Source organism: Scaptodrosophila lebanonensis, unplaced genomic scaffold, assembly GCF_003285725.1.
Source record: "Scaptodrosophila lebanonensis strain 11010-0011.00,11010-0021.00 unplaced genomic scaffold, SlebRS2 tig00001412-arrow-pilon, whole genome shotgun sequence".
Classification (NCBI taxonomy): Eukaryota; Metazoa; Arthropoda; class Insecta; order Diptera; family Drosophilidae; genus Scaptodrosophila; species Scaptodrosophila lebanonensis.
In genome coordinates, this window is record NW_022060739.1 from 5,976,296 (window position 1) to 6,003,317 (window position 27,022).

Consider the following 27,022-nt stretch of genomic DNA (forward strand, 5'->3'; position numbering starts at 1 on the left):
ACACCCTTGCCACCCTTTTTCAGTTTATCGTCAATGAATAGGGACAAGTACTCTGGAGATTTTGTGTTCAAGTTGAGAAAATGTTCAAAGTCCGATGAGATTACATTTTTGAAGATGCGATCATTACCGAACGAATGAAACAGAAACTGATCGAAACGGTCTTTGAGATCCAGAAGATTCTGCACAAATGTTATGGGATTTGTGTTGCCATTTTCCTCCTCCTTAACCAGCATGCGTCCCTGTTCCCGCAAATATGCTGACATCGTGTCCGCTATCACCTTAAGACCCTCCTCTTTTAAGCGAGAGAATAATTTATATGTGCAAGCCAAATCTTCGGTCTTTGAGTTCTTAATCATATGAACGACGCCCGAATTCTCCATTTCAACGATGGTACGCATGTGTTTCTTAATCAGTTCTTCCTCCACTACGCGTACAATGCGCGGTTCCGTATCCTTGTCCAGATAAAGCGCTGCGCGCGACGATTCCTCTGTGATGCGCGCTTCCACCTTCTTGATGTAAACGCCAGCGTTGTTCTCAGCAAGAAAGTTCTGCGATTCAAATTTATAAAAGGCAGCGGACTGTGTGAGAAACGGTTTCTCAAAGTCCTCCTCATACACGGTGCGCGAATTAATTCCGAGTGTTATAAGCATTGTGCAGGCATTTTTAATGGCTAAATGATTGATGGCTTCGCCATGCCGTTCCTCCATGACCATTCCTAGCAGTTTTTCCCGCAATGCTTTCTGTATTTCGGAGAACCGTACGACCTGAAAAATAATAAATAATTGTGTTAGGAATTGAAAATTCCAGTGAGGGAAAGCTTCCAGACTCATAAAGACAAAATATTTTCTAAATTTGCGGAATCTTTTAAGAATCAGTCTAGTTCAGCGTCCTAGCGATGCTGATTTTTAAAATTTTAAGGCAGGCTACAAGGTATATGTAAAGAATCGTGAACACTTGGAATTCAATTGGTTAGAAAAGCCATTGTATGTTTAAATATTTAGGAGGTTTGGACTGGAAGTGGAAATGTTGAAATCATATTCCATAATAACGCGGTTATGAAGGTTTCAAATGAACGAATATAGGAGAATGATTCTAGGAGGAAATGTTTGAGATATCAGTTTCTATAGTTATATCATGTACTTATCTCTATTTTATATGTTTCCGGAATAGGAAAAAGGGATCACAATATATTTAAGATCTCATACTTATTATTTCTAATGCTTTTCAAAAAGTTGCAAAAAAAAAAAAAAACAACCAAAAACAATAAAGTAAATGGTTCACTTGAAATCATATTTTGGAGATCCGATCCATATAACCTTTTTATGCACATACCTGATCTCGAAACAGTATCAGGCCTAGATTGTAAACGTTGTCCACATCTTTTTGCTGCACGTAGACGCGATCCATGTACATCAGTATGTCTCGTATCATGACCATGGAGGTCTGATGATCGGTCCAGGCCTGATTTAGCTTGGGCAAAAAATTGCTGTGCAAACTTTCGAGCACATCCTGTCGCACTTTGTTCTCCAAATGCTCTGAGACGACCTCCCGCAGACCATAGTACAAACGATTGCCATGTTTGTGCAAAACCATGTTGTAGGCATTTCGATACAGCTGCTCAAAGGATAGGCCCGAATTGTTCTTCTTTTGTATCTCCTGTATGGCATTCTTCAAACTAGCCCAAATCGTCTCCACGTACTTCTCGTCCATGGAGGCCTGCAATGAAAGAGGGGAGGGAAGGGAAAGGTGTGATTAGATGTTATGGTTGAAGGCGGTCGATTTAGAATGATGGCTGGTCTAACATTAAAGGCGCGACGCTTATACTCTGGCAACCACAGCGGATATTTGCGTGAGATTTCGCGCAGACGCGTCGTCCCCGTCGAAGTGCCTCCGTGATTCACATTGGCCACGGGCGGTACGCCCGAGTTGGAGTTGGAGACGGCGCGTGTGGAACGCGAGGCGGTGCGTATGCGTCGTTGCGAGTTGTTCACAGTTGCAGCGGACTGTTGGGGAGCCGGACGTAACGGCGGTTGCTGCTGCTGAAGCTGCATCTGTTGCAGTTGTTGCAACTGTTGTTGCTGTTGCAGCATCTGCTGCTGAAGCTGTAGTTGTTGTTGCTGCTGCTGTTGTTGTTGTTGCGGCAGCGGTGGAAATCCAGGAGGTGGCTGCAAACTGATTTGCACAGACCCTGTTGTTGAATTGCCGACCACAAGGTTAGCGGCTGCCGGATTTAGAACACTATGATGCGATGAGGGCGGCTGAGCGAGATTGTTGATGCCGACATTGCTGTTGTGGCTGCTGGCATGGCTGGGCGAGTTGCCAGTGGCGCCGGCACGCGAAGAATGGCTGTGACCCAATGCGTTGCGTGAGTTGCGAGTGTTGCTCAGCAGTTGAAATGATGGCGCCTGGTTGGCTCCAACGTTTGGGCTGCTGGGCAACTGATTAAAGTTATTCGAGCCGGCCACTATGCGATTATTGTGGTAATGGGCCTGCGCATTTAGATCGTTCTGGGCGTTGTTGTTGTGGTTGTTATGGCCGAACTGTTGGGACGAGAAGGGCGCCACGTAGGGATTAGGACGCTGGTCCCGATTGTTCATTTGGAACTGGAATTGTGCGCCGCCTCCAGCGCTGGTCGTGGATTCGAGCGCTCCAGTTGTCTCTAACGGATGCTGGAATATATAACGTGGTGGTGGTGACGAATGTTCAACAATGTGGGCGCTTCTCGGAAACTCCAGCGGTTCTAATTGTGACAGCTCCGGGTGATGGTAATGCGGTGGCAGCGGACGTAGCCGTGAATGCCGTTGATGTTGCTGCTGCTGCTGTTGTTGTTCGTCCAGCGCCAGCCGACGGGTTTGTTGGCCCGCTGGTGCCGCACGAGAACGACTTCCGTTTGTGGACCTAATTTTGGCGATTTGGCAGACACACAAGCTCTAAACAATTGAATTGCGTCTTTCTTTGAGTCAACTTCGGGCTGCCCTTCAACACGTCGGTGTTGGCGCCGACCACAATCTTTTAGCGCTTGGGACAATGTTCCTTTTCTTCATGAAGGAGTTACACCTGTTTGTGCTGTTTAGCGCCCAAGTCCAGGTCAAGTATTGTGTTTAGGAACAATAATTTGTGTAAAATGGAATGAGCTTGAGAGCAACTTAAAAACTAGAATGGGATTTTTTCGTTTTCAATACTTTTGACTATAATTTCCTCGACCGAATTTGAACAATGTGAATATAAACAAATAATTTTGTTGAATGAGTTGTCCCTAGCGTGCTGGCCTGCTACGTTCTAATCTAATCAAAATCAAAACATTTCGCCAATTACGTAATTCAAAAAACAGCATTAATTTGCAAACTTATGCTGAATCTGATTTCACTTACTAGTTTTATAAAATGGTGAAGCCCATGTACAGTTTATATTGTGACCGAGGAGATCTGAAGGGGTTATTATAATACGAGTAGAGCAGGTCTTAAGATCTTTGAGATTGGTTCGTAAGTATCAATTGAACTGATCAGATATAAGGAATAATATATAGTCTCTTGTGTAGCAATTCCAGCTTGTATACTGCAGTGCTTGTATACATTTTAAATAAGAAAAGAAATAACCCAATTTTGATCGCCAATTGCTGACAGCTTTACTGATGAATTTATCTGCTAAACTACTCTTAAAACTTAAAAAACCTAGCGATATATTGTTTTTTTAATGCCTCCAGTCCATAAAACCTGTTGTCCGATGAAATATTTTTGACCTGAATCGGACATTTATAAGAGAAGTAGTTTTTTGTTGCTCTATTGTACCAACAGGGATAGGGAGAGAGATTAGCTAAAGGTAGGTCAGGTTCTCACCGATTCCTCTCTTTGCCAACTCACTGATTGATCTTTAAGAAATGTGCATGCAGTGCGACAAAAAGAGACATATATTTTGCAAGAAAAGAGCGGGAGAGCATTAACATTTTACTGTTTTTGCCATAGACATGCCATTCAGAATCTGCAACTTTAAAACATTATTGCACGCACATCCATAGATTAATTTCCGTTTTCCCTGCCGTTTTAAGTAACCGATAACGGATCGCGCGTTACAAACGAACGTAAATAAAATCTAGTTTTTAGTAGTATCACTTGTTGTGGATTATACATACCGGAAAGGCGCGTATGCGCATCTTTCCCTCCTTCTTGGGAGGATTTCCCCGTATATTCATGACTTGCTGGCGTCGGCACTGCTCCTCCACGTTTCCAGCGCGTTAGTGGCGCTTGCAGCTGAATGCGCACAGCGCAGATTTATATTTTTAACAAAAAAAAAAGGCTTGAGAAGACGTATCTCTCTCTTTGGGGTAGCGGTAACGCCTTGCACGTACAATTGTTGTTATTTTTGCTGTTGTTGTTGTAAACAAACCGCTTTTGGAGTTGAATGTCTCGGATTTGGCAGGCGTTGGCAAATGGGTTGCGAAGGCCGATGCTTTTAAAAAATATAACTTAGTAGGAGCTGCAAAAGTCACAAAAGAGAAGAAAACAATTTAGTTTTAAATAATTTCAGAGTTTGTTGTTTTGCACTTTTGCTTTTGGGGCTACACTTGCAAGTCAGCAAGCCAGGCAGCGCGGCAGCGACAGCGGCAGAGATGGCGAAAGGCAGCAGAGATCAGAGCGCTGTCGCTCCTTTGTTGTACAATTTTTAGTTCTAATGCACTGCAGATTGCAACTCTCGTCGTTGTCTTTATCTAGTAATTTTAACATTTGAAAAACACTCGGCAGCATTACGCTTTCGTTTCGTTTTGTAAAACAGCAGTGCACGCACACATAAGCAAAAAGCGACGAAAAAAGAAAACTCACACGGCGCTGCAAAAGAAATTGTCACCGTCACTGAGTTGGCTGAGTTTGCTGCTAATAATTCTATTTAATTGCTAGACAACAATTTGTCGAATCATGTAGATCGAGCTTAGACTAAATACTGCACTACAAATTTGAAATTATCTATTGTTTTTGTGCTATATGTTTTCTATAGATTTATTTTCTGTTTCTGTTCTTCTGTTTCTTTTTTCATACATGGCAAAGAGACCAATGTTGCTTGCTACTCTATGTCTATGTGTGTGCGTGCGTGAGTGCGTCGGTGTGTTTGTGAAACTGCTGTTTTTGTTGGTGTATGCGTGTTCGCGCCGCGCTGTGCCATCTTTTAGAGCGGTTTTTTCGTGAATTTTTGGCTTATTACCCAATCTAAGTCGTTGTGATTTAGAAGCTTGATTTAATTCACTTGCAATATATGCCACACGCGTTGCACTTGCTGTGTTTTGTTGTCTAATTTCTTGATGATTACATTTACACACATTGCAATTGTATTGATTATGGTTCAAAGAAAGAGATGCGCGTGAGTCGTGACTGTGCACATATGTAGCTCACAAGCAGCACTGGTTGAAATGCTTATCGACAAGCTATCGATATCCATCGTGTCTGTGCTGATTAAGTGTTGCAAAACGTTGCGCTCCATATGATAAGCGGCAACGTATGCTACAGTTTAAGTTGGTGCGCGAATTTAAATAATTTAAAATTGTTGCTTGGTAATTCAAAAGTAGCTAAGAATTTAATTATATTTATTTTTGTTTGCTTTTAGTGATTTGCGAGAAAATGAATAGTGCTTTTTTATAATTACGATTTATTTCAAAAATGAAACGGTTGTTTTTATCCATATAATTTAAAAAATGCCGTTTCTTGATTATACATTTTTAGACATTACACTACATTTATTTATATTTGCTTAGGTAACAGTTTGCCAACCTGTATAAGTAGTAACTTAGTTGTTAAATATAACATGCAATAATAGTGATTAAATACAATTAACAATTATTTTAATAATTAAATTAAATCAAATATTTGCATTTACATGCTCAGCAAACGATGCCGTAAGATTGTGACCAATTTTGTTATATCTTTAATAGTTCATTGAAACTATTGCGAGTTACACAATATTTGGAGTTCTTGTGCTAATTTTAGAAAAACAGAACTGAAGGCGAAACATACAAGTATTTAAGGATGAAGTGCTCGCACGCCACGAGTCATGTCTGGGTTTTAGCGCGACGTGTTTGAGGAGGTGTGTGTATGTGTGTGTGTGGAGTCTCATTTTCCCAGCGGGGTAATTCAAATGTTGACGCACGTGACTCCATTTTGTGTATGTTGTTCTTTTTTACGGCTCTTGTCCGTCCGGGCGCCCGCCTGTCTGCTGATGCCATTTTTTTGTAGTTTTTGCGTGTCGCGTCAGTCGTGCTTTTATTTCGCCTTTGATTTTCTCTTTTTACTGAAATAAAGCGAGACCATTTGCTATTATAAAATTAAATCTAATTTCATGTGCAAATGTTTTGGTCTGCAGTCGCGTTTCACCATCATGTCCTGCACTATTTTGCGCGTCCTTTGCGCTTTTGAATTAACAGTTAGCGGATGGAGAAAGAAATGAAAGAAAAAATGCGCACGTGGGCGCTCCTTTTTTCTGCGGTTTCATTTTCAACCAAAGTTGCATTGTTTTTTGTTTGTTGTTGTTGGTGTTGTGCGAAGGACAAAACCTTTCGTGGTTATAGCGCTGGATATTGGCCAACGTGTTATAAGCTGCTCGTCGCTTGTGGGCTTCTTCTACGCTGATTGGCACTTGTAATTAAACTGTTGGCTTTTACTTGCACTTAATATCATTTCATTGGTTTTCAGCTGTTAAGCTGATGAGCTCGCGCGGCTCTTAGGTAACAGCTGCGCTTGTTTAAAATAAATTAAAATGCTTCACAATTGCTACTTAAGTAATTGATCTGAACTGGGAAAAGATCTACTTTATAACTAATGGCACGTAATTATGATTTAGATAATTAAGCAGGTTGTTGGTAAGAAATGCTATATTTAAGTTGAGTTAATTTAGAAAAAAGCCGCTAAAATACAACAAATGGCAATCGCACTGTTTTGAAGACACAGCTGCTTTCATAGATCATGGAAAGTTTGCTTGGATATTATGGATATATTTTTACAAAACACCAATATTTATTGTAAACAGAAATTAATGCTCTTAAAACTGTGGATTATTTTCTAAAGCTTAAAGATGACAGTTTTTGGAGCATTTGCAGCATTTTTTTTTCTACATTTGAGAACGGTTTTGGGGCACTTTATTAAAATTAATAATTAATTTAATATCTGATTCAGGAATACATTCTTTCAACTCAGCGAACTCAACAGGAGACGGATTACGAATTTTTAAAATTTTTCAATTTTTCTTACTTAGAAATACACTGTAATTTCGAAACAAATTAAAAACCATAAATTGATCAATTAATTTAAAAATATATTTTCATATAATAGCGTGCAAAATAAATTGCTTTAAAATATTGATTGAATTCTAGTATTTCGAAAACACAGTTAAATCAAAAGCTATCGTTGGCTAAGTTCAGGAATCGGTCTAATAATTCATTTCTCCTTTTAATTAAACGAATTTAAGATTGGAATATAAACTCACTATTTTAACTAAATACGAGTATGTATATCAACAAAAACATTTATGGGTATTATAGACATTCCTAAAAACAATGGAAATTATATGGAAATATTTTTAGATTGAATTCGAGTCAATAAATATTATTATCAATTGGTTTGATTCGTTTCATAGATAATTGTAGCTTCTGGATATTGATTTACTAGAATACTTACTCGTATGCATTTAAATCAATTTTAGAGAGACTTTGTCTAAAAGCTGCTAAGCTGAGATGTTGTTGTGAAAAACGATTGCTTTAAGAATTTATATAATACAGTGCCTTCTTAAAAGTGCTCCCCCTTCTCTGTAAATTGTGCTTTTATACTCTTTGTATTTATTTTAGTTTTTAACATGCATTTTTACAATAAGAACTTTAATTGAAGAATCATTTCGAAAAGTATGCGGTTTTTAATTTAAATTGTGTTGCATTTCTGCTTAATTCTTATTTCTTATTTAAATGTTTCAAAACGACGATAATGGTGAACAGCAAATGGCAGCTGTTTAGGAATAGTTTAGGGAAAGCCTAAATAAGTCGAGCTGCTACGTCCTTTATGCCCAACCTTTAACTAGCAATTCGAGGAAAAATTGACAGAAACTAAAGGTTCAGTTGAGACCTCAAAGAAAAGAAACATTTTATATGAAGGAGCAATAGTTTTATTTGGTGTTTCTATATATTTTTCCTAAAAAAAAACTTGTTGGCCGCCTAAGGCAATTAAAGATGCATTCAAAAGTCAGGCTTCTTATTAAATAAGTAATTGTGGAGCTAAGCAATTGTTGAAAAGCTATGTCTTTAAACTATGTTTATATCCATTGTATCCCTAATCTGAGAGTTCATCAAAAATTTGCATTCAACTACAACATTTGCTTGAAATCCGGACATAAACTGTATTTCTGGTTATATAGTGTTGGTATTGAAACTGAGTCTACAAAATCGCTGTTTAGGATATTTTATTCTTTTTTAGGAACCCCAAAAATTTGCACAAATGCCACGTCAAAGCTTTAATGCCAAATACAACTTACTATATGTATGTCTTTGCATTTTAAGATGCAAATGAAAACCGTATTGGTCAAGGGCGTAGGCAGGGGGGCCGTTTCCACCACCTAAAAAAAAATGTATCCATACAAAGTCGACCACACGTTCATTATTATAACGCACTATTTCGGCTTAGAATGGAAGTGAGTTGGATTTCTTGAAGTTTTTTCATTGATCATATGCATAAATTATTTTTTAAATGCATTTAATTTTTTGGTCCCCCCCCTTTGGTAAAAGCTGCCTACGCCCTTGGTATTGGTGGTCACTGATGTCAACGCACCTATACGAATGCAAACACACACACGCACACAAACACAGGGAGAGGCATACCTACATTGGTTCAAAAGTCATTTAACCACTAATCATGACTGCGGTTGGCGCCATTCACCACCGACTGTCTGTGGATTTCTCCTTAATGTGCAGGAATGACAAAAGCATCGGCAGGAGGCGCGGCAGCGAGCGGTCCTGACAAGCAACAGCATTGAATTATGAAATAAGCGTCGTGTTTCTGACACTTTCGTGAAAGCGCTCAATTAATGTTGCCCAACACTTTTCGATATTTCCTTTTTGGCCGTTGCCAACACATTTCTCTAATTGCTCAATCAAAAAGGGTTCCAGGTCCTTGGGGTGAAATCAGGGCGAGCGTTTAAAATAAATTTTGGAAAAAAGCTGCGTTTTATACTTGAACTGCGGCCCGCCCGCTTCTTGGCCAGCAAGCCACATCCACACAAAAGGAAGCGAGCGGAAGTGTTTGGCGGTTGAATGTGCGGGAAAAGAGTGATGCTGGAGAAGATGGCGGGGTAGGGCAGGGTAAGGGCGTGCGGGCCAAGTGATTGCCGCGAGCAATGCGAAAGACAACAATGCCAAACTTTGGCTGTGAGTGGTGTGCGAAGAGAGGACGGGCTGGTTAACGAAAATGGTGTCTGCCAAAGACGTAGCCAAAGCGGAAACGGAAGTGCATTGAGCAAAGTTGCAGTTGTTGGGTTTTTGTTTCGCTAGACGTCGCCAGCGCCAGCGCCAGCACCACCGCCTGCCTCCGTAAAGCAATTTAAGTTAAACAAGCGCAAGAGTCGTCCCGCCACTCCCCCATAAACAGCTCTGCTTCTTCCACGGAAGTCTCCCCACTGGCGCACAATGTAAATGTCAAATATTTTTCAAAATCTGCGCTCTAAGTTTCAGCAGCACAGCACGACCCCGCTGCCACTTTTGTCCTTTACTTAGCTGAAACACTTTTCAAAAATTGTTTTTGCTGATTGACTTAAAGTTTCGACAGCGTGTCGCGGATTATTTGACAAAGTGAAGGGATTTCGCTCCAGCTGCCAGCGATATAAATTTCTATGCAATTTTCTTTGTAGCTTCTTTCGCAATTTTAATTAGTTGGCCGAAACGAAGGAGCGCAACCCATCTTGGCAACTTGCTCAACTTTTTCAATATTTCAAAATGCAGTCAACTTTCTCATCCCCCATTCCCCATTCCCCTTGTAACCCCCTTATTGTGGTTGCCATTCGTCTGCTGCAGTTCCTTCGATAATTATTATGTAAATTGTTTAAAAATGCACCGCAGGTAAGTCCCAAGGAACTGCCGCCCATCATCATAACTGGCAGACTCATCGTCTCTTCGGTGCTTCGTTGTTTGCCTGCGGTCTGCACTAAACTTGATTGCATTAAGTTTGCTTTTCAGCAAGTTTGTGCGAAGGCGTCTGAGCTGGGCGTGTCTATGGCCATGTCTACCACTAAGCTAACGTCCTTTAATCTGCGCACACTTTGTGTAATTCACATTTCTTGGCATGCATTCCATATTACCCAAATTTCCGCACGCTTCATCGCTTCACTGCTTCACAGCTTTACAGCCTCGTTTCAGGTTAGCAGCTCGCCAAGATGCCTGATTGGGCCAAGACGGCACAGTGGTGAGAATTGAGAAATTGTCCAAAAAATTGCAAAAAAAATAAGGCACATACATATGTGAAGCAATCAACACAATTTGAATTAACCATACATAGAATGGTTATATTGTTGTCCTCGCTACTAGTTTAAATTTTCCATACCTCTATTAAAGACGTATTCTTCTAAATTTATGTATTTGTTCATGGTTGACTAATTAGTTATAATAAAAAGAAACACGTCTTTAGTTTCAAAAATTTGAATAAAAGCGGAAAGAAACTGGCATTTTTGGAATAAAAGTGTAAAGAAAACTGGAAAATAAATGAAACGAAAGTGGCGACAGAGTGGAGTCTTAAAGTTTAAGGAAATACATGTGAAAACGAAACTGGAACATAAGATGGGAAAAAGCTGAAATAAAACTGGAACAAAGGTGGAACAAACTTTAACGTGGAACAAAAGTAAAAGCAATGCTGGAACTGAAGTGGAAAGAAAGCTGAAACAAAAAGCCTGAAACAAAAGTGAAGCAAAAGTGAAAGGTAAATCTTCAATGAGAACAAAAGTAAAAAGATAGATGAAACAAAAGTGGAATAGAATGGAATCATAGTGGAACAAAAGAGAAAAAAATGGAAAAATAGTTAATCAAAAGTGTAAGGTAAATCTTCAATGGGAACAAAAGTAAAAAGAAAGTGGAATGGAATGGAATCATAGTGGAACAAAATAGAAAAACAAAAATGGAAATATAGTGGAACAAAAGTGTAAGGAAAGTGGAGCAAAAGTGGAAGCAACAATGAAATAAAAGTGGAACAAAGGTGAATTAAAAGCAGAAGGGTTGACTTTAAAGTGCAATAAACGTGTAAAGAAAACTGGAACAAAAGCGTAAAAGAGTACTGGAACAGAAGTGAATGGAAAGTGCAGCAAAAATGGAACAAAAGTGTGAAGAAAGCTGGCACAAAAGTGAAAAGCTTAGAAGCTCAAACCGTTTTTCTTAAATTTCGTTTTTCTTAAGTTAATAAGTTAATCGAGTTTGGAGTGACGTTAACAGGCCAGTCTGTTTTGACTTTAAATATTATTATTATTATAAAACTTTCATAGTGTTTCTGATTTCATTTCCATCCATTGTGCATTTAATTTTGCCGAAAATTTGCTTGTTGCGCTTGACAGGATATTGATGACTGCCGTTGCGTTGTCCTTTAGTCCCATCGTTGAATATATTGGCCTATGAGGCCTCGTCCTTGCTTTTGTCTGCATCGCTCGTTCAACATTTTCATGCAACTTGCGACCTTTATTTAATCTCTGTAGAGTTTGGCACATTTGCTGGCTTCCGTTGCTGTGGTCAGCACAGCCTCTTCTTCTTCCCCGTGTTCTTCCTGTTCCTGGCTGGAGAATAACAAATAATTAATTTCTGCAAATTCGAAACTTTCCCACACAGACACACACAGAAGCACATGATTGCATATTTTATGGAGAACTTCTTTATTGAATTCTTGTGAGCTGAATGCATTTTTCATTGTCCGCCACCCTCCTCCCAGAGCAGCAAGATGTTATCCTTAAGTCCTACTCCAGTTATCGCTTAATGCATAAACAAGACATGGCTAAGTATTTGGCATTTGTGTGCAGGATTTATGCCACCTAATCAAGAACGTTAGCCATGAAACGCAGTTGCCGCATGAGAATTCATAATATGTGTGTATGGGTGTGCGTATGTGTGTGTGTGTATATATACGTGCCTCGTATTTGCCGAATGCAGTTGCATTTGTATGGGTTTCAATGGCTTTTCAACCGGGTCCGACCATGCCCGCCAGCACTTTTCACTTCCGCTCGCGCTGGTCATGGCAGCTTATGCAAATGAACCAACGCTCGCCGATTTCAGTGGGTGCTGTGGCTTGTCAGCTTGTCTACATATATATATGCATTTATATAAATGTGTTATATATAGTATATGTATGTATGTATGTGTGTCTCATCTTAAGAGACGTTCTGTTCGCGTGGGTGTTTGTGTGTGCTCTTTGATAGCAGATCTGGATATAACTACTACAGGGTGGCTTGTTACACCAATTCCATTTAAAATAGATTGTAAATAATATTGATAGTGTTGGGAAAGTTTGTGTTTTTTAAAACACTACACTTTACAAGCAGAAACACGCTTTTTAAATGTGGAATGAGGTGCACTGAAAAGTAGAAACACGATATGAATAAATAACGTTGTGGAAAACAATAGAATTGTATAAGATTTATATTAATTTTATTAAGTATTTCTTTATGAAAATTGAGGGCGGAGAATTCTTAATGTTAAAAGTTAATATTAAACACGAATGTCGAGCACCATTTTAAGTTTTTTTTAAATCTCGAAAGCATCTTTTTTATGTTAAAGCAACCAACAACGACTGACTAGGTGTGCGAAATAATAATAATAATAATAATAAACTAAACTGTTCAATATATTTGCAAAAAAACAAATTCTTGTTTAAATTTAAACTTAAATAAAGCAAAAGCAGCTTTAAAAAATCTACTATAATAATAACTAGAACAAGTTTATTATTTGTATGTTAAAACTAAATTAAATCAAAACAAAGAATTTTAAATGATGAATATGTTTGTTCAACACCTTCGTTATTCGACCTAGCGTTGAATTCAACAAGTTTTGGAGTACTTGAATGTTAAATTTTACCCAATTTCGAATATGTACAGGTTATTCAAAACCATTTCGTAGGACTCCTAATTCTATTCTATTTCTATCAAATACTTGAAAAAGACGGCCCTGTTCATAAGTAAGTCATATCAATGGAAATAATGAAATGTCTCTAATTCCATCAACTTTTAAAATAACGTTTAAGCATTAGATTTTCTACTGCACAAAACAATTTCGTGGGACTCCTAATCCTATTCTATTTTACTGATATGCATATGGTAAAATGATAGACCTGTTTTTTAGTAAGTCTTCAGCAATTAAAGTAATAAAATGTCTCTTATTTATGAAACTTCTCCATCAACTGTTAAAAATAATGTTTTTTGCCATGGAACATTGACTAGTTATAACTAAGAAAACTATTTCGTGGGACTCCTAATTATATTATATTTCTATCAAATACTGTAAAATGACGGCCCTGTAATAAGATATTTTTATTATTTATTAGAGACTTTTCTGTAATTTATGCAACTTCTCCATTAACTGTTAAAATAGGGTTTTAGCACCGAACACTGATTAGTTATAGATTATATCTGTGGGTCCAGTTACTGCACAAAATCAGTTCGTGGGACTCCTAATCTTATTCTTTTGATCATATAGAAGATGGCAAAATGGAAGTGCTGCTATTTCAGCTTTTTCCCCGATAGATCTGATTTTTTTTTAAATGCCAGTGCGTGAAAAATTCAAAAATAGCGAGTTGCTTTAAAAATATTTTTTTAGTCTTTTTTTTAGCTCTACTTGATTTTCCACCATATATTTCAAATATTGGAGAAGTCAAAAGGGAATATAAAGACATTTAGTTTTATGCTTGGCAGAATAGCGAAAAAACGTTATAATTTTGGCTTAAAGTCCGTCCGGGTGAAACAAACGGTTTAAACAAATTCTGCTTCAAATATATATTGCCTCAAAAATTCCTTATTATCCTGACGAAGAGTGAGAGAAGTGAGTTTGATTAAAATCATAAATCAACTACAGAGTTTACAAATTTTAGCTTTTATTGGAATTTAATGTGAATTTTCTATTATTATTTTTACAAGAAACCCATATTAATATTATTTATTATGAAATTAGAATTTAAAACAGATATTTCCTTAAAATTAACCAAGAAAACCAGCCTATTTTGCCTAAGATTTGGCGTATTTTTAGCTTGATTTTTGACAATCTAGCTTTTTTTGTTCAAAAAATTATGGCAGCAGTGTTCTACACCAATAGAAGTAATAAAATGTCTTTCATTTTTGGAACTTCTTCATCAACTGTTTAAACAAGTTTGGGCTTCCAAAGTTTTCAATACGCACCATTTTTCAATCACCCTGTATCTGGGTGTGTAGTATGACGATTGGGTTTTGCTCGATTCACAGTTTTCGGTTCGACTTCAGTTGGTGGTGCTCTGCCCGCCCGCTCCGTTTTCATGCCCAATTGGCAACTAATTATTTGTTAACATAACACAAGTGGCAATTTAAATGCAATTAAGTTCTGTTCGACCGACCTGACCGACTTGGCAGGCTGACTGGCTGCCTGCCTGTCTGCCTGTCTGCCTCTCTGAGTGCCTGTCGGCCTGTTGGCCTATCGGTCTGCCTTCCTCACTGCCTGCTGCTAACCCATTAGACATGTCCTTCCTTGAATTGGAAGAGCCTGCGTCTTGATGATGTTGCAGTGCTGAGGTTTTGGTTGCTGCTTAGGTTTGGCCTCATCTCGACCGGCCTGGGTTAGGGTTTTGTGGCTGTGGGTGGTTTTCAAATCGTTTTCCCAGCCATTGAAAATGGCTCATTAAATGTTTAGTGCAATTGAGTATCTAAAGGGAAACATCATATGGCTGCCGAATGCAAATTGAATGCTCGTTATCAAAACTAAATTGCTTCGATTATTTTTTGCCCCTTACTGCATTTTTAAATTGGGTTTTACTTTTGATTATTTGAAAATGCTTCCAATGCTTCCGAAATGCCTTCAATAGATTGCTTTTGCGCAAAACTATGTAAGAGATTTTATTTGGACTGAACAATGTTTGAAGTGTGGAATTGAGATAAGTGTGTTGCTGTATGTCTCCTGCTCTGAAGGCCTGTTTGGTTGCTTTAAATACAAAAGTTCAAAAATGGAAATATAAGTAGTAGAAAGGAAGTTTAGAAAAAACCATTTCATAATTTGATGTTTGGCAATTATACTAATATACTTAGCTATACCGTTTTTATGTTTATTAACTCCTTTACTAATCGGTAGAATACAAGTATTTTTAAAATGGACTTGGAACAGGACTGAACTATTTACCCTCTTCAGAAATAATTATGAATTGCACATGGAAGAGCATCAGTTGATTTAGCTATTCCTTCTCTTCATTTAGCTGGCATTTTTTAAATTTCGCAGCAAATTTTTATTATCTTGGATCTGTTGTAATAACAGCTGTAATATAACTTTTACCTCTCCCTGTTATGCTCCCCAATTTAATTTTAGGGAGTTTTTTGAAGAAAAGATCTGTTTGAAAATTGGTTTTTTTGTTCTTTTTAATTTCTAGCTAGTCAAGAACTACACTAGAAGGGTTGAGACAAAATAATGAAATCAGGTACCAAAAAAGCCCTTTACACATTCTTCTTTGATTGTTAGAACCAAGTAAAGTTCAAATTAGAAATGCATTCCATATGAACTTCTTCTTTTAAAAATCATAAATAAATATTTATCGGGCAGGTACGATGAATTCATAAGGAGTGGAACGAGCCTTGACAATAAGGAGTGGAACGAGCCTTGACAATTATGTCGGATATAATATTTTGATTTAATTTAAACTGATCTTCCGTTCTCTAAACTTGTTCTCAAACAAATCTACGATTTGAATCTCATCGCATCAGACTGGCCAGGCATCTTCCAGATTAAGAAGCTTTTAATAACGCTTTAAACTTGTCATACTCAAAACTTTATATCAGTATGAAAATCTTGCAATATGTTATATTTTTTGTTAAGTTGGTTTTTTTTTGTAATAGATAACAGTCATTATTATATAGTAGGCTGATTCCCTGTGATATTAAACAAAGTCAATTCTATTAAACCGTTCTGGAAGTAATTATTATATTGTGCTATTGATAGAAAACAGGATATCAGTTTCTACAAAGCGAGATTAGTGCTATTATATATATGGGAATCCAACACATCAGTCTATTTTGACCAAACTTGGTATATAGACTTTCCATTTATCTGGGCATATATCTCCTCCCGCTACAGAATTTCGTCAATGCCGACTGTATTTACAAAGCTACATAAACCGTGTTAGAAATAAACAATTCCCTACTCTTGTTTCAAATTTCATCCAAATAGTTGAACTAAATAAATAATTCTCTACTCTTGTTTCAAATGTCATCCAAATAGTTGAACTAAATAAATAATTCCCTACTCTTGTTTCAAATTTCATTCAAATAGTTGAACTAAATAAATAATTCTCTACTTTTGTTTCAAATTTCATTCAAATAGTTGAACTCGAAGAACATTTTTTAGGGAAACCATTTCACTCCACTACTCGGTTTTGGCCTTCTTCATCTTCTTTTTATTTCTTTCTTCTGCGGCGAAAGTTTGCTTGGGTGCAGGGTATTTCAGAGTCGGGCCTGCTCGACTCCTGTTAGCTATTAACACTAAACGAGCTGGTTGAATTACTGCTATCCTTAGCAAGGATTCAAGATTTAAGAGAAATGTAAATATGCCTTTGTGTTGTTTTGACATTCTATTTGTTTTTCCCTTCACATTTTTCAATCGACAACTATAAAATGAAATAAAACATTTGCAGCTTGTGCCTATGCCTGCAAGTTAGATTGTGAAATTGTGCATTGAAGCCTTTATTGTATTTAAACATAGTTTTGTTGATACCCTTTTACAAATAAATTAAATTTGTTGTATCAAAAATGCTTGGCCTTCAATTGCAAACACCTGCCTGCGCTACCTATTTTGTATTTTGTCCAATTTTACAATTTAATTATAAGCACACAAAGACATCAAAGCCAGGAACATGGAACTCTCAAGAAGGACTTTTAAGAGGACTGCCACAGCCACAGCAACAGGCACTGCAATTTCGTGTTCATTTTTGCATTGTTTGCTGTCAAGTTTTGCTTTTTTGCCCGGAATTATGGGTGGGGAGGTGGTGGGAGGGGCTGTGCTTAGGCTACAATTGTTGGCCATGTTTTTAGGCAAATTGCATTCGTTGGCTTGCTGGCTGACAAATGCGATTACATGAAGACTGGCCATCGGGTGCCAAGGTTCGTGTTCTTGCTCCTCAATTATGAGCGGGCAGTCGAGATTTGTTTGTAAATGAATTTGTTGTTGTACTGCTGCTGTTGCTGCCAAGTTAGTAAGACCAACAGACTTTGCCACTCGTTTTGAATGTCAAATGCAAAACGAAATGCAGATTTCGTTGAAAGCCACAAGCAAAGCCGCAAAGAGAAGAAAACACAGCCATAAATACTAGACTAAGAAGTACTAGATTCTCGTACGATGATGCCAACAATGACGTTTGACGACAATGGCGACAAGGATGTTGACGAATGCATGCAAATGAGCAGAATAATGAGCAGACCAGTGCGTAACGCCGCAAACAAAACCGAATGAATATTCCTGACTTCCTGCCATATGATGTGATAGCTGAGTACACTGAGAGATGATGAAGAAAGAACATTTTAAGATATTTCAATTTCAATTTCAAAGAGATGATATTATCAATAAAGAAAAGTGAATGAATATTTCTGACCTTCTGCCATATGATGTGACGGCTGAGTACACTGAGAGATGATGAAGAAAGAACATTTTAAAATATTTCAACTGCCAAAGAGATGATATTATCAATAAAGAAAAGTGAATGAATATTTTTGGCCTTCTGCCATATGATGTGATGGCTGAGTACACTAAGAGATGATGAAGAAAGAACATTTTAAGATATTTCAATTGCCAAAGGGATTCTATTATCAATGAAGAAATGTGAATGAATATTCCTGACTTCCTGCCATATGATGTGATAGCTGAGTACACTGGGAGATTATGAAGAAAGAACATTTTAAGATATTTCAATTGCCAAAGAGATGATATTATCAATGAAGAAAAGTGAATGAATATTTCTGACTTCCTGCCATATGATGTGATAGCTGAGTACACTGGGAGATTATTGAACAAAGAATATATTCAAAATATTCAGTTCAAATCCTTTTTATGTTAGGGCTTCAATTACTGCCAAAGAGATTCCTTATGAAAAGATACCTGATTTGTGCAGAAAGAACATTCGAAATATTCAGTTCAAATCTGCTAAAGAGATTCTATTATCAATGAAGAAAAGTGAACGAATATTTCTAACTTCCTGCCATATGATGTGATAGCTGAGTACAGTGAGAGATGATGAAGAAAGAACATTCTGAAAAATTTAGTCTAAAACTATACTATGTAATTGCCAAAGAGATTCTATTATCAATGAAGAAAAGTGAATGAATATTCCTGACTTCCTGCCATACGATGTGATAGCTGAGTACACTGGGAGATTATGAAGAAAGAATACATTCAAAATATTCAGTTGAAATCTTTTTTATGTTAGGGCTTCAATTATTGCCAAAGAGATTCTATATGAAAAGATACCTGATTTGTGCAGAAAGAACATTCGAAATATTCAGTTTAAATCTGCTAAAGAGATTCTATTATCAATAAAGAAAAGTGATTGAATATTTGTGACTGCCATACAAATGTGTAAAATCTTTAATTGAGATTTTTTTTGTTAAGTCAAGAATGAAGCATTGAAAAAGTCGATGAAACTTATAGGATTTCCAAAGCCTTTAAAAGGTTTTCAATTGTTTTTCATAAAAAAAAGAGCAGATAAGAAAAGCAACGGAAATTTCAATGAATTTTAAATGTGAATGAAATGAAATTCATTGAATCTGATAAGCAAGCCCTAATACTTAGTATAATTTTTCAAAATTGTTATTTATTTATTCAAATTTATTTGATCGCCTTGAAAGTATTCCTTCCTTGGCATGGCCTTCAGCACCATCCTCAAATCGGCTTAAGTCTCTTGAATCGTGTTTTTCTAGCCAAAAAAGGTTGGACTTTTACGAGACTCAGACATTCACTTCAAATTGGTTAGAAATACCAACATTAAAAAAGCCTGTTGAGCCTCTAAATCTAGAGTTCTACTGCCTCCAGATGTAAGTCATGGTGTAGTGTGGAATTGCTCTCAGGATTAAGCTTTATTCCGGAGCGTCTGGTCCCGTCTTAAATCTGGATGCCTCAATTTTGGGACAATGATGTTCCGGTGTACGACGCTTTTACAGTCATAAGCAGTTCCAATATGCCAGCCAGAAATTGAAATTTGCAATGGATGTGATGTGTGTCTTGGAATTAATGTAAGTCTTCAGTCTAGCAAAATGTGCTGTTGAAGAACTTCGCTGTTTTGACAGACTGCTGGCACATCGTCTCTCCACAGAGTTAGCCACACATTCCTGCACTTAGCCGTCAATTAAAAATTGACAAGGCTGCCAATCTAGAAATAAAAAGATTTCATCCTATCGAAACAATCCTTAGACTTAAGCAGATTCCCAAATCAATAAAGCCCATTATTTTGTGTTTTGAATACTTCAAAGCCTCTATTTATAATTAAATGCATACATTTTTCCTTTGGAAGTTATTTTTTATTTTTTACCGAACTAAATAGAAGATTTTGCTTAGTGTGGCAGTAAAAATAAGAAAAGAGCTATTCTAGGCGTTCTGTGCACTAATTTCCTGGTCTAATGCTGCAACATGACCCACATGCATGCCAACTGCTACTCGGCTCAGTGTGCGAGTGTCAAAGTGTCAGTAAGTCAACAAGAATGCACTCTGACACCGCTCGAAGGCTTTCAAAGGATGTATGTGCTAACCATTTGCACTGTCTGGCCAGCCAGAAAAGCATTCAGGCAGACAGCCAAAGAGGCAGACAGACGGACAGACAGACAGACAGACGGACAGACAACCATCCAGCCAGCCAGTCGGGCCACTCGACTCAACACTTTGAATGTCATTAAGTGAGCTGAGGGCGTGGCGTGGCGGGGCGGGGCGGGGCGGCTTAGGAAAGGACAGTTCGGTGCCGAGGAGCAGCCTTGTCTGACACTCAGTCAATGTCTCACTAACAATCGTCAACAGGGCGTCAAACAGCGTTTGCATTGGCGTGGTCTTTTTGTTGTTGTTGCTGTTTTTGTTGCTGCTACTGCTGGTGTTCTTGTCAGCGTTCCTGTTGTTGCATTGTTCTGGCCATGTTTGTTGTGTGAAGCATTCTCTCTGTGTGTGTGTGTGTGTCTCTCTGTCCTTGCCTGCATTCTCGCCAAAAACGTTTGTCAATTTTCCGCTTGTCGACTTTCTGAACTGTCTTTCGGCTCTCCAAGCTCTCTGCCTTCTTCTTCTTCTTTCACTCACGTACAAGTATTCGCAGCCTTTCGAAAAATTGGTTTATTGTTACCTTTTTAATTTTACTTTTGAACTTATTATAATTCAGAATTTGTATGATTCAGAATACCAGCTTTTTGATTACTTAAGATTAGCAAGAAATTGAATGGAGATTAGGAAAGTTTTTAAACTACTTTTACTTAAACTACTTTTATTTATGTGGCAAGTTTTGTCATTTAGATTGAAACTAGCACGAATTAAGATTAATGCCAATCAAATAAATCAAATTAAATAAAGAAAAGTCCTAGAACTCAGGCCAAGTTTAGTAAAATATTGATTGGGAAATGTATTAAGTCCAGTATTCAAAATAAACAAACAATTGTTTTTTCCGTCATCCTTCTAAGAATACAGCTAGAAACGACACTCGATTCTTAAAATTATGTCTAATATTTCAATTGATATTCGATGCATACATAACAACAAAATAGGTCCAACTCAAGGGGTTTATGGAAAATAAGAAGCTGCATCAAGGGCGTACGCAGGAGGGGGCCCGCCCCTTCAAAACATTTTCGCAATCTGAAGTACAAAACAAAAATGCATTATTTTGGCGCACTATTTCATCTCAAAATAGAACTCAGCTGGATTTGTTAAAGTTTTCTTGCGGATCATACGCATACATTATTATTTTAAGCCAATTTAATCAAAATTTTAATTTTTTGGCTTCACTCTTAGGAAAAAGCTGCATACGCTCTTGGCATAAATTATAATTTGACATTATCTAATTGTTGGTTCTAAGAATGTATATGAGCTGTTATTTTTTCGCGATCCTTTTAACAATAAATAAAAATTTAATCAGATATATGCAAAACGCGATGTTACAAACTATTTGTATGAAATGTTTGTTGGAAACAGACAAGTATCAAAATACCGAGTATGCTGTTTTATTTATATCCTTTTAATGATTTTAGAAACCTAGTTTTAACCAATCGAAATGTGGATTTTTCAAAGAAACTTTACAGCTTGTTTTACCCCCTTTGGAGCTAGAATTTTCCAAATCCAATTCTTAGTGCACACCTACACTATGATAGGATACTTGAGCCCAAATTACAGCTTCCTAGCTTCTACGGTTTGGGCTGTGGGCTGTTGATGTAGTTTTCTTTTGTCCCCATAATTCAGTCTGTGTGTCCTAGACAAGTTTTAAAATGCCGAGTATGCTGTTTTATTTATATCGTTTTATTGATTTTAGAAACATAGTTTTAGGTCAATTAACCAATCGAAATGTGGATTTTCCAAACAAACTTTACAGCTCGTTTTACCCCCTTTGGAGCTAGAATTTTCCAAATCCAAGCATGGAAGGAAATGCCTAAAAAAATTAAGAGTAATATAGAAGTACATCGGTATTCTTGAAACTGTAGTGTAGATACATAATGCAAACGAAACATATATGTATTACCGAAAATTATGGAATTAGAAGAGTTAATCGTGGATCAATGTTCTAAACACCAAAAAAAAAAAAAAAAAAATTTAATTTCAATTAATAAATTGGAAGAAAGTTGTACAGCGATTTGGCCAAGCCAAGAAATTCGAGCTTTAATTCCTGCTGGGATATTTGCATTCCAGTTGTCGTGGATAGATAGATAGATATTCCATGGTAAGATATTACGATTTTCTTCTATTGACTTACGTTCCTAAAAAACCAGAATTTTTCTTCGAAATGTGAGAAGTCGAATATTGCAGTAAATCGAGTATACACTTAGAATTCAATAGATTCTATTCTTTATCTATATCCATATCTATGTATGTATTTAACATTTAAGATTATTTCTTAATCTTCTACTTCTTAAGCTTCTTTTCCCCACTATTTCTGATAGCAGCTAAAACAAACAAACAAACAAATATGTTACAAATGTAATTCAAATTGAAAAGAGCAGCGCCTATTAATGGTTGCCATCTGACGTCATTTTCACCCAAATCCGCCCAGTTGTTGTGGATTATAGCTATCATCGCGATTAGTGAAGTAGCTCTTGGCTTAGTTTTGGGTACAAAATGCTGCTGGAGGGTCACTCCGACTTAGTCGCTGGCCAGTGGCAGTTGGGAGCTTATTAAATTGCCATTACCGGAGCCAGGTGCCAGGTATGTATTAAATGCGGGCAGTGTTGACCAACGAGATGCCGTTGGGGTTGGGCTGAGCTGAGCTTGGCATTTGCCACTCAAACGGGGGATTAGCGAGCACTGATGACAACAGCTTGGCCCAGGGCCAGCCATTAGCTGGGCGAGACAAGCAGTCCGGCTTAGTAGGTTCGGACACACCAACACCTATTCTCGTAGAGGTGTTCGACAGGATTTACGAGGCAAAGGTGAAAGCGGTGACAACTGCATAAATCCTCAAAATATTTAACATTTAAATGGCCGAAAATTAACTGAAGTTGGCAGGCAGACGAGTGGTGGACGAAAGTGCTGTGTGCGTTCCGAGTAAATGCGAAATAATCCTCAAAGCTCGAAAAGCTGAATGGCTGCAACCATTGAGTAAACGAGCGGACACAACAAGCGGCAAGGAGCATGCAGCACGACAAGGTAAGGCAAGGACATGGACAGCAACACAATGTGTAGTGAAAAGTCGAAGGTAGCGACAACAAAAGCCAGTTTTTTGTTCTCTCTGCACGCTCTCTCCCTATCTTCGACTCCACTCGCTACAAAAGCACCAAAAAAAAAAAAAAAGTGAACTGAAAAGCAAGCTAAATATATGGACTGAGGGCAAACCTTAATGTGCTTTAAATGGCAAAGAGATTTTCGCCGCTGCCCTTCTGTCCACTTCTTGTGCCGTCCTAGTCGACCGCATTCAGCATACGGCAAAAATCAAGTGCATCATCATCATCATCATCAACAAGCTAAGGCTAAAGCTGATGCTGATGCTGAATCTGATTCTTGAGGCTGATGGCTAATGGCAAATGCTGAAACGGAAGCAGAAGCAGAACCAGTATCTGTCCATGTCGAGGCCGAGCAGATGCTGTTGCTGTTGCATTAAGTTCAACAGCATCCTCGTTATTATCGCACTGAGCGTTGTAAAGTACCGAATAATCTACAGGATAATGAGCATGAATGAACGTGAACGTTTTTGTCTGAATGAAAAAGAAAGGAGGAGCAGAGCAGAGCAGAGTGAAGCTGACAGAGAAAAGTGTGCTCGTGCGAGGGCGCACTTATATGTATTTCGTTTTGTTAGGCCAGCCCCGAGTGCACTTAACCAAGGAAGCAGATCTGAAGAGCTCTAGCGGTTGAATGCCTGTTTAGAAATAAAACATAAAGGACAGCAAAACTGTACACCAAATAAAATTACAAAAACCCTCTGCATAGTATAAAACGTGATGCCGCAAATAAAAATATGTGGCAGGCCAGGGGATGCTTTATATACATAACTACGTGAATGTAATTAAATGAGTTTTATAAACAAAAAACAGTTGAGCTAGCCACACCACGAAGCTGCAAAAGTATGCTACTTTTTATAAGCTGACTTCACATTACGATTCATAAGTACTAATGACAGCTCCTTGCTTATTTTGCTATAATATAAGAGTGCAAATTATATTCTTCCTTAGCATTTTGTTGTCGAAATACTATTGTCAAATATTTACAGCTTGGCTAGCTTTATCCGATCCATTTATATCTGACACGACATGTCTTCACACACTTGAATAACAATATTAATGACCTATTTTAATTCACAAATTAGAGTGTTCAGCACTTCATTTTATGTAATGTCGCCATAAATATTTGTCTAAAGAGCTTTAAAATGAATAAAATAAATCAACTGTAACATAATTTATTAACTTTGCATTGACAGATGCAATGCATTAGGCATGGGCCGGGAAGGGATGGCAACATAATAATTAAGAGACACAAAATATAACACAAAAGGTATAAAAAGTATTGGCATAAGTCATTTTTTGAATATATGAAAACTTCACCATTAATGAAAAACATTTTGTTTTAGTCTAAAAATAAATAAATAAATTTTCATTGTTCAACATTTTTCGTGGCTTAATCGAAATAAGTGAATGAATAGTGCATATAAGAAATTGAGCTTTTATTAATGCTAATTATAAAAAAAAATGGTTCACTTGACTTTATTTAAACCAACTTTATTAGCAAACATTAAACATTATTATACAAGTATTCTTGTATTTATAAATACAAATAAATATATTCTTTGTTATGAATGAATCTAACTGTCTATTTGTCTATTTTTTTAAAATTCTTTTAAAGTTCTTAAAATTAATCCGCAGAAATAGAATATAAATATATTCAAATTTGGCCCTTGAGCCTTTTTTAAAATCCCATTTTTTTTTGTGATAGTAGAAATTCAAGAGAATCTGTAGAGTAAATTTAATAAATAATTTAAATAATTGCAGCGAAAAGTAATACATATTTTAATAAATATTAATTGAATATACTAAGTCTATTTTCATCTGCAAAACTTTAGAAATTTCAATTATAATAGTAAATAGTTATTGATTGTGAACACAATTATTGTAATGACGTATTTAATTATAGTATATATAGTATATAAGTATATGAATTATATTTCTTTATTTAATTTCTTCAAATTACTTTCTTTAGTTCAAAATCTCATCTTTTTTATTTCACTTGAGTTTCATTTTTTTTTTTTTTTTGAACATTAAAGTGGGAACTCTAATAGATATTAGTCTTCAGTATTAGACCAATTACTTAATATTTTAGAGTTAACTTTGGATTTATATTTTCATGTTAAGCCCCCATTCGAATCGTTTACATAAATGATTCCCTAAAGAGGAGCATGCATGTTGGCAGACTGCGAAACTTTAAAAGTGCAATATGTTAGTAATATGTGCTAAGAGCATGAGTGCCTAGTTCACACACACACACACACACACACACACACACACACACACACACCTACACATATGGCCACAACAACAGCAAACGCAGTCACAACTTTTGCATCACAAAAGCAAAGTTGAGTCCAGGACTGGACAACGTGGAACATAGATAGTTCTTACTTTTAAATAGCCTCAAACGATGCTTTGATATTTCTCACAACATGAACAAAACAGCAGAAACTAATGAACCCATTCTAGTTTGTTGCTCCATTCCCAGTGCAGCGCACAAAAAAAAAATCTAAACGATAGAGATGGGCAAAAATGAAGCCAAAAGAGCAAAAAGTTAGACATCAGTTGCTTTGGAAGCCGTAGAAGCAAATGATAACTGCCATAAATATTGCATGCAAATATGAGAAATATAAAATTAAATATGTGATTTATTCATATGAATGCGGCATGAGTTGCAACGAAGGCTGCCGCTCGACAAAAGACAGCCAAAGACAAGGCAATGCGTATACGACCAGTTGGACAATTCCAAGCGAATGCCTTTCAACGGCAAATACTATATATTATGATGTCAAAGACACATGGAGTACCCGACGGATAGTTGACTCAAATATGTTTTGTGACTATAAATGTGTGTGTGTTTGTATATAGATGCGCATATATGACTTCTTTTTGCAAATAAATTACATACTCGTATTTGTTAGCTGTGCACAGACAGAAGAGGACCTTAAGAGAGATGATTTTTTTGTTCTAAACATATAAATGAATTTAGACAAAACGTCCCATTTGAAGTTGATATTCAAAATAAGTTGTAGTTAAGTTGAATGAAATTAAATTGTTGAATTTTTTATGAATTGTGAAATATTAAACATTTAAATTGTTGGTGGGGTGCCTTATTGAATTATTTATTTATTGATTATTATTATTTTCTAGTGCGACAAGAAAAAATTCTTCACAAGAAAAAAAGACTATTTTATGTTGCAGACATTTTATGTTGTTAGTTAGTTATTTTTAAGAACAAATTTAAATGCGATGCACTACAAATTTTCTTTAAATATTTAGGTAGTTGATTCCACAGGCGAATAGCATGAATAAAGAATTAGTTGCTGTTAAAATAATGCACAGTACACTTTTCGGTTTACTTCTATAGCTTAAAGTGTTTCATTCATGGTTGCAACTCCAAGAATATCTTTCTGATTGGCCAAAAGGTATTGCGCTCCAGAATCGCGCTTCTACATCCTTTGTTGCCGGGCCGACTAGTCATGGCTCGGTCAACACCCATCTGGGCAAGCAGCAGTGGAGCTATGATAATCCTGAGCTCTGTCATGTCATGCCAAGGCTTCAAAGCTAGCTTGCAGCAAAAATTGCAGAGTGAATTTTGCAAAAATGTGCAATGGTTGAGTTTTATTTTTGTGTGCCACATATGTTTGATAATATGTTTGAGGTACTGCTGAATAATATCATTTCATTTTGCTAACTGGTGGCTGCCATCGAAACACAGAATAAAGAGTCGCTACAGAAAACGGCAGATTTGAAGTGAACTGCTCTTTTGTAATTTAAAAATGTTAGTTGCCAAAAGAAATAGATTTTAAATATATTCGTGTTTTAAGTAAAAACCATTGTCTATAGACTAAATAATTCATTTGACATGGTTGTTTGAAATATAAAGCTTTATAATTATAGAAGAATTGCCCAATATGCTAATCACATAAATCATAGA

At 36.9% G+C, this 27,022-nt stretch overlaps 1 protein-coding gene across 4 annotated transcripts in view; it reads right to left on the reverse strand.

Annotated features, from left to right (window-relative positions):
• The window catches only part of LOC115631292 (cullin-3), a 31,524-nt gene that overhangs the window by 3,709 nt on the left and 793 nt on the right, over positions 1-27,022 (reverse strand). The window contains exons 1-4 of one of the 4 annotated variants that reach the window (XM_030528007.1): positions 5,194-5,299; positions 4,130-4,473; positions 1,333-1,716; positions 3-764 (exon numbers count right to left, since the gene is read on the reverse strand). In XM_030528007.1, coding sequence (XP_030383867.1) covers positions 3-764; positions 1,333-1,716; positions 4,130-4,189 — 1,206 coding nt within the window. In that variant the 5' untranslated portion in view covers positions 4,190-4,473; positions 5,194-5,299. Of the gene's footprint in view, positions 1-2; positions 765-1,332; positions 1,717-1,802; positions 3,163-4,129; positions 4,474-4,817; positions 4,933-5,193; positions 5,300-27,022 lie in introns of those variants that run through there. The other 3 variants (XM_030528008.1, XM_030528006.1, XM_030528009.1) reach the window with 3 other exon arrangements.